The sequence below is a fragment of the Dermacentor variabilis genome, chromosome 1 (genome assembly GCF_050947875.1).
Source record: "Dermacentor variabilis isolate Ectoservices chromosome 1, ASM5094787v1, whole genome shotgun sequence".
Lineage (NCBI taxonomy): Eukaryota > Metazoa > Arthropoda > Arachnida > Ixodida > Ixodidae > Dermacentor > Dermacentor variabilis.
In genome coordinates, this window is record NC_134568.1 from 1362016 (window position 1) to 1376168 (window position 14153).

At 46.4% G+C, this 14153-nt stretch overlaps 1 protein-coding gene across 1 annotated transcript; it reads right to left on the reverse strand.

The window, feature by feature from the left end:
- Positions 1 to 8304: 8304 nt before the first annotated feature.
- Positions 8305 to 10019, reverse strand: LOC142569532 (uncharacterized). Its single transcript, XM_075678616.1, has 2 exons — positions 9791 to 10019; positions 8305 to 9054 (listed from the first exon to the last, which is right to left on the reverse strand). Exons 1-2 carry the CDS (start codon positions 10004 to 10006, stop codon positions 8773 to 8775), a joined length of 498 nt encoding a protein of 165 aa, XP_075534731.1. The 5' UTR covers positions 10007 to 10019; the 3' UTR covers positions 8305 to 8772.
- Between the last annotated feature and the right edge of the window lie 4134 nt (positions 10020 to 14153).

Genomic DNA, 14153 nt, shown 5'->3' on the forward strand with positions numbered 1-14153 from the left:
AGGTCCACCCTGGGATGGCGGCGGATCATTCGCAGGCAGCGAAGGTTGGATACGAGCTCGTTCGCCGACGAGCATAGGCCGGGACAGCTTCCGACCACGCAGTCGGGGTACTCTCGTAGGCGGCCTCTCCATGGTGTCATCTCGCAAACCTGGGGACAAACATTCGTCGAGCTCGTACGCCTGCCTGCTTTTCGCCTTGCAAAACCATAACATGTCGTTTTTCTGGTACGTGCTGCAATCCCGAATAGGAAGCTGGACGTGCACGGGCAATGACTAAGGAGCTCTCTTTGAAAGATCTACCCAGAAGTTAATTGCTTGTTTGTTAGCAATGAGGTCTGGCGTTGACTAGTGCATGCGAAAGTAGCAGACGAATACACAGGCTTTGCGCTATTTGGCATTTGTCTTGTTCAAGAATAATGTATCGGCCTGCATGTTTAAAACAAAAAAAAATGAAATTAAGGATTCTACGTGCCGAAACCAGTTTCTGAGGCACGCGGTAGTTGAGGACTCCGACAAATTTCGACCACCTGGGTTTCCTTTTCACCTAAAGCTAAGAACACGGGTGTTTTCGCCCCCATCGAAATGCGACCGCGTGCGCAGCAGCCCAACACCATAACCACTGACCAAGCACGGCGGGTATTATTCGAGCAAGAACTCAGGTGTATTCATCTGCTTTCCGAGAAAGTGGTCGTGCGTACAGTTTGCCGAAAAATGTGTGGCCTGTCCTGAAAATGGCGGCAAAACGGCCTTATTATCACAACCTACAGCATGTCTACTTGCTATATGTTTCGCGGTAGCGAGACATTTGGACCGAAGCTGCCGCAGGCGTTTGGCCAATCAGGGGAGAGAACCATGCTGATGTAAATGAACTTTTGTAGCGTGTCACTCGACGTCAGAGTATTACCTGCTCTGTCTCACAGGCACTATCGAGCACTAGAGGACGCCTTGTAGCGACCCCTCCGCTGTCAGGTAACTGCGAAACGTAATTTTGGGGCGTCGGACGCTTTCATTTCAACCGTAACAGCGTTAAATACGTAAGTGACATTATTATGTAAGTAGTGGTATTGGCCTGTTTTGTCCGTGCCTTGCCGTGGCGTAAATCAAATCCGCGCGCCAGCCGCGGCTATTTTGAAGCACAATCAACTTAACTTCAAATGTGATGTGGTATGAAAGCAACTACGCCGCATTATTGCGCTTTTTTATTAGCTTTGCCTGTATTTAATGCACAGTGAGTTATTTCACGCTGTGCGATATGCATTTGGGTCCGCGGTTGACACCTTGCTTAAAGACGGACTACAGAATGATTTAACATTGTGACTTCCTCTCGGTTACATGGAACATGCGTTCCGATTAATTCTTTTCGTATGAGGATGCTACTTTGAAGTCGAGCCTGCAGTTCGAATTTCGTAGCAATCTTTTCGTCATCTAAGAAACGAATAATGCAGCCACCACCAAAATGTGGCTATCCAGGACGAAAGTCGAACCCTCGACCTCGGGCTCAGCAGCACAGCGACATACACCCTCGGCTACACACCGTGGCCTCGGAAGAAAGCTTTTCTTTACCGAAGTGAGCAACAGAAGTGAGAGTGAGGGATGTGGCTTACGTTGACCCTGGAGCGTCGCCGTTGCCTCAGGTCCATCGGCATCATCGCCATTATGGGCCGCGCAGCTGGACCGCCTCTGGGTTTGGACGCGATGCTGGGCGCAATCCCTGGAACCGGGCAGGGCCGGTGGCTGGATCGTACCTCGTGCGATTCGCGTGAGCGTCAGCGCGAGTTCATGGTCACGCTTTGCTCGTGGCTCGCCGTCTCGGGGCTGCATCACGTGACGCGAGGTTGACCCGTTCTTAAGCTGCCGCGCTGTTCTGCGAAACAAATTTACTCGATGAAACGCGACGAAGAATCGAATTGATACGCTGTTCAAGTCAGGTGCTCGGAAACAAGCGAAATGAAAATTAAACTTAGGAGAATGGGAACCATTGGTCATGTTCAACGACAGCATAATCAACAGGGACGGAGAAACTCTCAAGATGAGAAACGCAAGAAAAAAAATGTGTTTGTATCCGTAAGAGTTTTTTTTTTTGTTTTTGTGAATTAGTCTCCTTATGAGTCCTAATTATTTAGCAGGAGACAACGCGACACGCCAAGTACGGCTGAATGGCAAATGAGATTAGTTGAGGAATGAATAACACATATTTAGAAATCGGTGTATCTACTCTGTCTGAATAATCTTAAAACTTAGTGTAACATCATGAGTAGTGATCGATGTATATAAATGTGTAGCCATTAGCTAGTCACAGATGCATGTAGAAGTGATGTATTTTATATATATATATATATATATATATATATATATATATATATATATATATATATATATATATATATATATATATATATATCTATACATATATATATATATCTATATATATATATATATATATATATATATATATATATATATATCAGTCACGTACCCAGGATTTTCTTTCGGGGGGGGCGGGGTCCAACCGATGTAACTTTTCTATGCAAATGAGGGGGGTTACATTTACTAGTACAAAAGTGAATAACGTCCACTATACGCAATAATAACGCGTAAACCCAGAAACGAGAACTGAAATAAGGTGTAATTTGCACGTATGCCTGTGCAATACACCTCTCCTTACTTGGCAAACAAAGAACCACGTCAAATGGACGCGTGCAGAAAAGAAGCGCTGGAAGAACACTGCCAGGTACAGGTAAAGAAGCAAAAGTGTAAAATAAAGATTAGTTTAGTAGAATAGAATTTAAAAAAAAAACAGCTGTTGGCAACAAAGGCACACGGACCGCGCGGAGTTAGGTTACTCCGCCAGCCAATCACAGAAGCGAACAAAATCGTCGTCATGCGGCCTTTTCAGAATGGCGTCGTACTTGATACCTTGGGAGCCTCTGCTGTTCTTGAAGAGTCTTCTCATCGGCAGAGGCAATGAGATGTGCAATAGACATGGACAAAATGTATGGAGTCTTCAAAAGTCTGCGGTGCAGTTCATTTCACTGCTGCACCCGTTTTACTCATCAAACCTCACTGCCAAATGAAGTGAAACTTCACAACAAATAGATGCAGCGAAGTAAGTGTGTTATTTCAGTTAAATAAAGAATTAGGCATTCGCCATTCCACAACAATAGGCGAGGGAAAAGGTATAAAATGACGGGCTAATAATTTTATTCTTGTAGTTATCGCCTCATTTGGGTGACAGAAAAAGTTCGAATAACGAATTACTTGAAGCTTCGCGGAGGAACAGTGGCTGGCGGTTATGAGGGCGTGGGCGGGACTTCATTGCAGACTTAAGTTGTATCCGACTATAGTAGCGTTTTTGAATTAGCTCTGGAAAATTATACAGAAATATATATTTGCGGAACAATCACAGTTCTTTTGCATCACTCGCTTACTGCTCCAACAAGTGCCACAACCGCCTCGTATTGTTATTTGGGGAGTTGCGTAACCAGTCGCGTACAACCGCGTATGGCGCAGGAAGATGGGATTCTACACGTACTGCGCCCACCGTGGAAGGTTCGAAAAACACCTTCATAAGCACAGCAGGGAAGTGGCTACGTTAGGCGGCTCTAATGATAACTGTAGAAGCGTCATACAGAACACACGGAATTGTCCTTCATTTCTGGCGGCGTTTTCTCTGTTTCCATGTTAAATAAAGAAATATTGTTCAACAAATATATTCATAAACAATGGCTAAATTTATTTATTTTCGCTTTTCCTTCCTGTTTGGCTGTTGTCTCGGCCCACTAGCTTAGTAGATCGCTTAATTTCTCCACTCTTTGAGACTCTTGTCTCCAGTTGCCAATTTTGCACGAAAAGTGGTGTACAGTTAGGGGAAAACCAGACGAGTTAAGGGGCGACAGTCATATTACCTATGCGTTTAAGGGTTACTGCAGGGTTTGATGATGGACGCTGTGTCGCAATATGATGTTTTCCACCATATCTAACCCATATCACGGGTATATAGTTCCGAGGATCTGCCAGCGCCGCGGCGAGCCGTCACTCGAGGAAATAATGAAAGAAAAAGAAAAGTTAAACGCGATTAGCATTTTCTCTGGCCGCAACTCGTTCCACGTGCACACAGACCAGCTTACCACGAACTGAATCCCTTTCCTGGTTCCTGGATCAGTCGAGACGAAGAACGCTGAACTAACGAAGCAACAAGGATGCGCGTGACCGTTGAATAGACGGTGACAACTGAATGCATCTTGAGTTAATTGCGCGGGCACCGAATTGATGAGGAAACTGGCCTTCGCATCTCAGGAGACGCCGGCAACTACCGCCATCCAAAAGGAGTGGAAAAGGCAACAAAATGTTGACCACAATATAGCTGTCAAGTCTCAACATTGATTTGGCGGCGCTTTAGGAATACGTGTGGATATATAGGGGGGGGGGCGCCCGGGCCCCCCCTTGGGTACGTGCCTGATATATATATATATATATATATATATATATATATATATATGACCGAGAAGAAAGAGAAACACACAGACACTAAGGACAACATAGGGGAAATTACTCCTACTTGCTAATTGACTCAAAGAAATGCTAAGCAAATAGAAATGAAAGTGGACGAAAAATAACTGGCCGCGGGTGGGATACGAACCCACGTCTCGGCATTACGCGTGCGATGCTCATACCATCTGAGCTACCACGGCGCCGTTTTCCCATCCTTTTTCTGAGGTATTTATGTCTTTTTCTACTACAACTAACCTTGGGAGTGTTAGCCGGCGCCACCCCACACAAACTGGCGGCGGATGTTCACCATCCTTTCTGCCGCAGGCTTCACGAGTACGTGATCTTTTTGGGTGCAGGAAATCGGTCAATAAACCCGCACATGCTTCCTGAAGACGCCAATGTTGCCGGCTTCGAGACCCTCGTTATGTAATAGATGAAAGGAAAGAGAACCGAGGGGCTTGACTTTTATTAATCATATTATAAGAAGCCAAAAAACAAAGACACCAAGGACAACGTAGGGGAAATTACTCGTACGATCAGCCTTAAAGGAACAAAATACTCAATCCAGTGGCAACAATACCTTTTATTGAATAAATATGGCCTAAAGGTGAGAAAATATTTTGAAATGGATGACGTCACACTAAGTGGCGAGATTTCGCGCGCTTTAGGCAGGAAATTAAAAAAAAAACGAAAAATCTATGTTGCCCTTTTCTTATTCGCTAATCGGCAACCCTTATCCGACAAATAAACAAAATCCAGTCTTCATGGATTATGCTTCCCAACCCTAAATAGGGTTAAAAGTTGGGTATCTTGATGGTTCACGGTCAATAGCACACCGCTGCTAGGAAGGTTGTCAAGGAGATATCGATAAATAATGCGCTGACTGCTAACAGATTCATCGGAAATACTTTTAGGACTGTTTTATTTGTGAAAATTAAACCAGGTTGCTGCAGAAACGGCGGATTCTGAATTTCATAATAAGTACAGTTGGAGAAATGACGAATATATTTTGTTTGCAATTAACTGTCATAGAATGACATGTTATTAATTTAAAAGAAATTGAAGCCAACGCGCAGTACAACGCACGATTGCCCTCGAGAGGATGCGGACCTGAAAACAAGAAATCGAATACAGCTTGCCCCATGGCGTTCCACCTGGCCACCTATTATGACCTCGGCGTTGTCTTGAGTAAAAAAGGCTAAAGTTCATCCATGAGGTTTCTGCCGGCCCGATCAAGAGGGCTTATGCACGGCGACCTCCATTATCCTAAATAGAAGGCAATGCTGACCTTCTAAGCCGACTCGTTGGCAGTGTTTAACAGCATGCAGTCACCGGAGGCCTCAACAGCTCGTCCAAGAACATCGTCACAAAGGGCAAGTCACACGCCTGGATTCACACAGACAGCAAGAGGGAAACTTCAATTGGTTAAACAAACAAATGCTGCGCTTTTGCATGGCAAATCTGCGATGGTAATTTGTAGCATTACGTAGAGGGACACTCCGGATTAATTTCGACTACCGAGCCATCTTCACCGTGCATACACATAAATGTAAGCACACGAGCGTTTGCGCATTTTCGGCTCCGTTGAAACGTGGCTGGCGCCAACGAGATTGAAGAAGTGACATCGGGCCCCTCTACCCAATGCCACAGCCACAAAACTACTGCGGCGGGTGAGAGTGAACCTTTCTAGGGAATAACTTATATTTCCAAGAGGAGCAAACTACACTTGGCATTCTACTGACACGCTTGTGGCATGCCTCGACAACCGCTGTTTCGACCTGGCAAGGAGCGAAGTATTTCTCATAAACATGTACCTTCACTCTGGTTTGCTAGCCCGTCCCAACACGCCATAATCGTGAACCTTGCGAAGAAAAAAAATTGGCGGCGCATTAATTCTATCGAGATGATTGGCGGCAGCAATGGGATTACCGCTCTCTCTCTCGTCGCGTGTGTGTAAATACTGCTAATTCGTGATGGATACTTGTGATAGTGGAATTGATAAGCCAGAGGCAGGTTTGTGTGATATATTAAGTTGAATAATGTTTCAAGTTCAAATACAGTTAAGCTAGTTACCTTTCTGTTAAAAAACAAATGTAAAACAGCATTGCACCTCCACTGAATTGGAGTGGCCGCGTGCGAGATCGAACATGTGACATCGAGCTAAGCAGAATTTATTTTCATGTCGATCAGTAGGTGCCTAAATACACATTAAAAGAAACAATAGCGCACTAAGAAATTTAAATTGATGCAGAGAATATGCATGTTGCATACATTTGTGCTCTTTAGGACGAAATTTCCATTCGTTCGACAGCACTAATAGAGAGCAGCGCAACATCTTTGTTGTTGCTGACGACGAGCAGAGGGTGGCACACAGAGAAGTACGATGGATAAATGAGAGTTCTAAAGTTTCTGATTGCTCGGACAAAGATGTGGTCGAGCACATCTCCAGTACTTGTGATGGGCACCATGTCAAGGGAGGCATGCTCGGCGCCACACGCCTCCCTCATGCGCTCCGAAAAGCGCGCGTTTTGTGGCTTCGGCAGCAGAGTGCAACTGAAACTTCTTTGTTCCGGTTTTCGTTTCGGTTCACATATAACAGTTAAACTTCGAAGCGAAAAAATGACGGTTCAAACCAGTTCGAACCGATTCAAGTTCACTTGCACAACCGAAAAATAATTGCAGGAAATTCCGCAAACTTATTTTGTAGAAAAACTCGACGCTGCTGCTAAGCTGCACTGAAACACTGCGGCTGTTGTTTGTCATTAAGACCGTACGTCGTTACACGATAATCAAGCATATCAAACAATAGTGCTGGAATCAACGGGCTGATCGTTTCAATGTTTTCAGGAATGTCTGAAAATTGCCCATGCCACAGGGTTTATTTCTTGGATTTGAGGTGGATTATTCGTAGAGGCAGGCATTCCTAGCGCGAAAAATGGAATCACATCTTTAAATAATAAACAGAAATTCCCTAATTAATTTCATTTTATCTTCATAATTAACTTATTCATAACAATATTGTGAATTTGCAAGGCTTGACAGGAGCTACGGCAGAATTGTCCCATACGTTGCCTTCAAACGGCATAATATACCTAGGATATCCTGTGGGAATGCCAAGCGTTCAAAAGCTTCTCTGCCCATTTATCCATGGAGCAGAAGTCATGGCCCGTAAAAGTTGCTGCACGTTGAAAAGCAAGCCAGTGTACTCGATCATTCTCCGTTTCTATACACAGCGACTGTAAGAGTATTTAGAGTATATTAGCATAACGCTTAAGCTCTGAGATAATGCGTATATCTTTTTTACTTTTATTCTTTGTTCTCCTGTAGCTGCTCTGTTAGTTTCTAGTTAGGAAGTATAATAAATCTCACTTTAGGAAGCAATGCAAGCTGAATGACCATCTGAATGACCATCTTAAAAAGTGCATTGCCTTCAGGATTTCCTGACGTGAGAGTTATGGGATGCCCTAAGTAAAGACTATGCAGCAGATGTATGTATAAGGTAGTAAGTCGCATGTTATAGTTGTCAGGCAAAGAGTAATTAAATTGACGGGTGGTGAGATTTGGAGCGAGTTGGCACATCTTCACGTACGTAGTGGACGATCGACAAAGGCGAAAAGAGAGAGCGAAGCCCAGGCAAGGCTCACAGCGCTTCGTGCCTCCTCTCTTCTCCTTTTATTGGAATTGTTCTCTGTTAGCTAGGTATATGTCAAGATGTGCCAACTCATATCTCTTGTAAAAACAAGGTATGCGTAAATGCCGGGAATGCAAAAACGATGTCACCCTTGAAAAGAAAATATTAAGAAAAACTAGAAATATCGCATACGTGACAATATATTTTTACAAAACATAAAAAATTTAACACCTCGGTGTAATTACGACGAAGCGGCGTACGAGTTCCAGCAGGATTCAGCGGAAAAAACGAACGCAGATATGTTCGCGTCGGCGGCGAGCTGCATCATCCACAGAATTCTCGAGATGCGCCACTGCGGCAAATTTCCACGCGCGCATTCGGGCTTCCGGATCGACGTTTGCAGAGCCGATTTTATGGAAGCCTATAACGTCCGAAACAACCGCCTGGACGTCCTTGTACTGCTTGAAAAGTGGGAAAATATCTTGAAAGTTACTCGGCCACAGTCAGTCTAGCGGAGGAATGCTCGGCCTCGTGGAACTGGAAGCTCCGGTGGCGCTGGCCAGGGAAGAGGGCAGCGGCGCATCAAAGGCCATGACGCGGGCCCCTCAGCTCCACGCGCTGAGCCAGCCACGCACAAGCTGTGGCTGCCCTCAAAGCGAGGCACGCCGCGCTTGTGCCAAGCACCACCGCTGGAACTGTGGCCAGGACTGACCAGTGCTCCTGCGATGGTCAGGCGGTGGGCGGAGGATTTGACAACACGGGGCTGGTGTAGAGATCGCCTGGGATGACACGCTGTGCCAGCTGCGAGCTTGTTCCGCCTCCTGTGGGTCATCGCGTTTGTTGCTGCAGATGCAGCGAGAAGCCACGCCGAGATTGCACCAGCAGATCCGCGACCAGAATGTCTTGGGCCGACTCGTTGGCGGTGCTTTACGCTGGAATACAAAAATTTCGCAATAAATCGCACATTTGGCATTACTGTTGCTAAAGATTCGTTTATAGTTTTGTGTTCTCTACTATAACATTTTTCGTTCGCACAATGAATTCCAATACTAAACAGTTAAATAACGCGATGGTAACAAAAAATCCAATAATTTCGACTTTCAATTATTCTTTTTGATGAAATAGTCTCAAATGGTCCACCGACCGAAAAAGCCGGCGCCTGTAGTACAGAAACGGCACCTATATTCCCCTTGGCTGTGACGTCACGTCACGCACGCGCGTCGACGGAGGAGAGCGGGCGAAAGGGTTGACCTGCTGCTGCGTTTCCGCGTCAAGAGTTGCGTGAGGGGAGAGGGCATAGGCACGACACCACGTCGCCCTCGCTTTCGGGAGCCAGCATTGTCGGCGCGGTCGTGGTCCGCGCACACTCTTTCCTTCGTTCTAACTTCGCCTCGATAATCGCTAGGATGAAATAATATATGAAATACACGATACATTCGCAATGAAAAACGGTATGGGCAGTGACTTTCGAACCTACGAACCCAGGCTCAGAAGCGGCATGTCTTACCCAGTGGACTAAACGAGCGCCCTGTCCAAAGCAGGCCTCTGCACTGGTGCCACCGAGATGAGCGCGAACTCTCGCCGGTGCACTCCAGGAAGCCTATACTTCTCAGCTGTCTCGCTCAGATACACTATCGTTTCGGTTACAGAACTTGTACAAATATTCACCTGTCCGCTGTGCTGTTGACAAAGGCGCGTGGCCAAGCGTGCCTGGACCAAAGGAACGCCGAAAGGGGGCAGCCGGGAGAAGGAAGGCTCCCAGGACTCCAGCCGCGTTTCGTGCACCGACCAGAAAGTTGAGCCCGCGAGTAGCCGTGTGCGGACACGGTTGCTGGTGTCCGAGTGCCGCCGCAGGTGTCGTCTCGCTGAGCTGCGTGTCGACATCCGTGGCCAGTCATCGTTGTAATCTGGTGCAAGGTGCCGCAATCGGACTGAGGCCGTTGTGTCACGATGAAACACGAGGCCTCGCTAGAGTATTGTCGGCGTTGACAGTGAATCGGCTGCAGAGAAGGCTTTCCCACTTGCCGGGTCCTAAAATCTCGCCGGGTAATTTAGATGAGGCACTGCGGAACGAAGAAGCCTAGCTGCAGCCACAAAATGGAGCCGGATGCGCAGTGCACGAGAGGGCTTGCTGCTTCGTTCTTCATTTTCTTCTGCGCACGCGCGTCGAACACTTTCTAGGAAATATCTTGAGCAGTTGCCACTTCTACAGGGGATTATTCTTATTACGGTCATTATTATAAATATTACAATTACTATAATTATCGATCTGAAAACACAAATACATTGCACGCAGAAGGAAATATTTATGGAGCAGGCTGGCAACAGCCATCTAGAGGTGAAAACGCCTGCCTACTCTTTAGGAAGGAGGGTACAGAAAAAGAAGTTGAGGAATTTATAGCTGTTTTAGAGAGATTATCTTACCTTTTCATACGTCATTTTTTATTCATTTCTTCCTGATAAGTTTCACTAATTTATGCACTAACTGCAATTTCCGTATACCATACGAATATTCGCCAAACACGCGCAGTAGGTATGCGCCATCATAGACTGAAGATGAAGTTAAACGAAAAAAAAAGAAAAAGACTGAAAGATGAGAAGCCACCTGAACTAACCTTTTCAGGGTCGATTTTTTAGCCATACGCAACCGCCCAGGGTAAATTTTTTTTATTGAAGATTCCAATTCTTCTGCGGGACCTATTTCGCCAAATACTTGCCGTACTTTTTCTAGGGTGACCGTAAAGTGAGCAAAAAAATATTTTGCGTTGGTATATATGTACTCTTTATTCATGAATAACAACAATAAAAAAGGACATAAACTTACAAGAAAAAAAATTTGATGCATTGTTATAGTTGAAGGCTTAGAATATGCACACACGAGAATATTTCGCAAGTCTGAAATGTTCCTGCTCTTACACTAATATTTACGTCTGTAGCGTAATGGAACTGCGTAGGTGAGCGCACTCAAGAAAACTGCGTGGTTGTGTCTTATCTCATAACCATGCGAATACACGCAACGCACCTCCAGTGGACAGCCACGCGGCAATTTCGCGTGCATTTGCGGCCTTCTTTCACGCTCGGAAAAACACATTTATGTTGCACGTTTTGAGCAACATAAAGCTGTATAGGGAGTTTTTCATGTCGCACTATGATTTTCTCATTGGCACTTTTGATCTAACGGTAATATTTGAGAAGTTGATTAGTTAATGAAGACTAACTACGTAATCAGACGGAGCCAAAACCTTATTCTAAATGTCCGGCGATTTGGGCGGCGTGGGGCCATAAGCACACCAGCCTGGGTGACGGGCTCGTGTCCTTGGACACGGGCGGCTTCCTCGGCGTGCCGGACGGCTCACCGTTGATTGGCGAGGTCGTGGCTGAGCAGGGCCGCCTCCCAACGCGCCCCTGGGTTCGAGACTGTTATGTCTACCCCGTTCGTCGGGGAGTCCTGGTGCTCGCTGCCAGTGCATTCCCACAGCATGTGCTGCAGCGTCGCTATGGCTCCGCACGCTTTGCAATCGTCGGATGAATACATGTCGGGGTTGACGGATTGAAAAAAATAATTTCAGAAACTCCAAGCGACGGCAAACAACATTACCTTGGTTCTCTCAAGCTACGCGGCGTTCGCATACTTTAAAACTCTCGCTAAAGCAAGCTGGGACGCCATCTATATGGTGATAAATATGCCGATAGTAAATAAGTTGATTGAAAATAAAAGATGCAGATCACGATGAATTTCGTTGTTATAACGACTTGTTTGTTGTTTTAATAAATTGCATACTCAATGCCTTTCTTTATTTTTGACGTTCTTTTGGTTGTTTTTTTTATTTATTATTTCTTCACAAAATGGCTATTGCTTTAGGATCGCTTTGATATACGGACAGTGAGCCACTGTGGCGACACTGGAAAGGTTCTTGCCCAATGTGAGGTCTACATACGACCAATGGCGCGTCGTGGGCACACTAATGTTTCTTTAACATTGAACGTCGAACCTTTCCAAGAGAAATGCCACCAACCACTTTCCGTCTGGCCGAGACACGTCTATGTTGAAATGACCCTCAATAACGATAGAAGTGGGGTCGGCAGGGGTCATCCAGCCAAAGGTGCGTACGCTTGGCGTTAGCGGCACGATTATTCGTCCGTATTATTCACCGGCCGCCGTCGCGCGCACGTTCCCCGCGTTTGTTCACCACGGTGTTCTCCGTAGGCGCGCTGTGCTTACGCAGTCCTCGGCCTACCCAAATCACGGGCGGAATGGAACTGAGATAAGGTTATCCATATTAAACAGTGCCTATTCCGGTCTTATTTATTGCTGCGATATTGTTTTTATCACAATACGTATTGAAACTTCTCGCGATTAACTCTTTCCGTACCACACCCTTTGGGCATCGTTAGCCCGCTAGCGATGGTTTCAAACGCCAGCTTCGAGACTTTCCGAAACACAGAGTTTCGAGACAATCTGCACCATAGGACGTGAAGGAGGATAACTACTCTTTTGTTTTCTAAGCAGTTCGCTTTTTTCCCCAGGCGGAGATTTTAAAACGCGCTCCGAAGTTTTCAAGATGGTCAAAGTAGCAAGCAAAAATGCGCACCCGCTCTCGATTGTTTGAAACGCCGCTTTCGAGAACTTCTGCGCCACTCACGGACACTCTGAGCCAAAAGACGTGAATAACTATATTTTTGTTTTTTAAGCAGTTCGCTTGTTCCGCACAAGGTGTTAATTTTTTTAACGCGCTCCGAGGTTTCACGACCGCCAAAGTAGAAAGCAAAAATGGCCGCCTCGGGGGGGGGGGGGGGGGCGGATATCGCAGATATCGCGGGATTCCGCTGCGTTTGCGGCTGATTTTATGGGTGGATCGGGCAGCGGCGAGTCTGAGGATGCTGTCCTTTTGTCGGACTTGTCATCTATTGGCGCTGATGAGACAGGGTGTCCTGCGGCCCGTGAGTTCCGTGGCGCAGGTCATGCGCCGACTCAAGAGATGGCGCCACGCTGCGTGACGAAGCCGGCAGCGTCCTGCGTGCCGCGGATGGCTGTTTGGCTAAGACGACACTCGCAATGAGATTCAGTCCAAAACAGGCTCGTATGCTGTGGTGTGGTGCGGTGTTTCGCTGCGACTATGCCCTACGCCCATTTCAAGATTGGGGCTACTATCCTCTCCAACGAATCTGCTTTGCCGGTTGACTTTTCATGCTTGCATCAACTCTCGATTTCGGGAGAGCCAGCAATTATTTATTTCTTCAACTTTAATTCCTAAGGCCTTAAAGCACCTTCCCAGGAGACTTCTTCCCGCCTTGATTGCTCACTTGTAGTAATGGCAATTTCAAACCCTTTTCTTTAGAGCGCACATTTACTATTGCCTTTCCCAGCATTTCAAGCGGCTCTTTAGTCCGAGTCAGGAAGTGCGTTTAAGTACTCGGAAGCGAAATTTTGCCGGGGCTACCTTCAGTCGCTCGAAACGTTTCTTGACTGACCAGCCAGTGTGACGCCCCTGAGTCTACTTTCATCTGCACTTCTTTTTCTTGAATCAGTATAATGGCGATAAATTTTGCGAGCTCGTGATCTTCGTAAACAGAGTAAAGCTGTGCTACTTCGTGAAGAGGTCTGCCTGCCTGGTTTTGCTTTCTTGCCTGGTATTTTTCCTTGCTTCTGTGGAGCAGTCTGCTTTAGACTTGACTGCGATTACTTTCCGAAGAGACAAGTTCTGGCGATATGGCCTGTTTTCTTGCAGTAATGACATGCCGCCTAACCAAATTTGCAAGTTTTAGAACTATGCTTACCGTTGCAGCAGTAGCAGGCGACTACTGTGGACAAAGCCGGTTGCCTTGACTTGAGCGAGTTTCGTGGACGGCCGCGTCGTCCGTGCAGCTCGCCTCAATGTGGCTCTGTGTCCTGGTTCCTCGTTGCTGTCGCTGAGTTGGTACCGCTGTCGGAGCCAAGCCGTACGCCACAGCGAATCTTACGTTCCCTTCTGCCAGTAGGGGTTGTTGCGCCGCCTCGTTGCTGAAGCCGAACACGAAACGGTTTCTCATC

Coding starts and splice junctions, on each gene's coding strand:
- LOC142569532 (XM_075678616.1), bottom strand. CDS start 10,006: ATGTCGACACGCAGCTCAGCGAGACGACACCTGCGGCGGCACTCGGAC. Junction 9,055..9,790: donor GTCAACAGCACAGCGGACAG/GTGAATATTTGT, acceptor TTTGTATTCCAG/CGTAAAGCACCGCCAACGAG.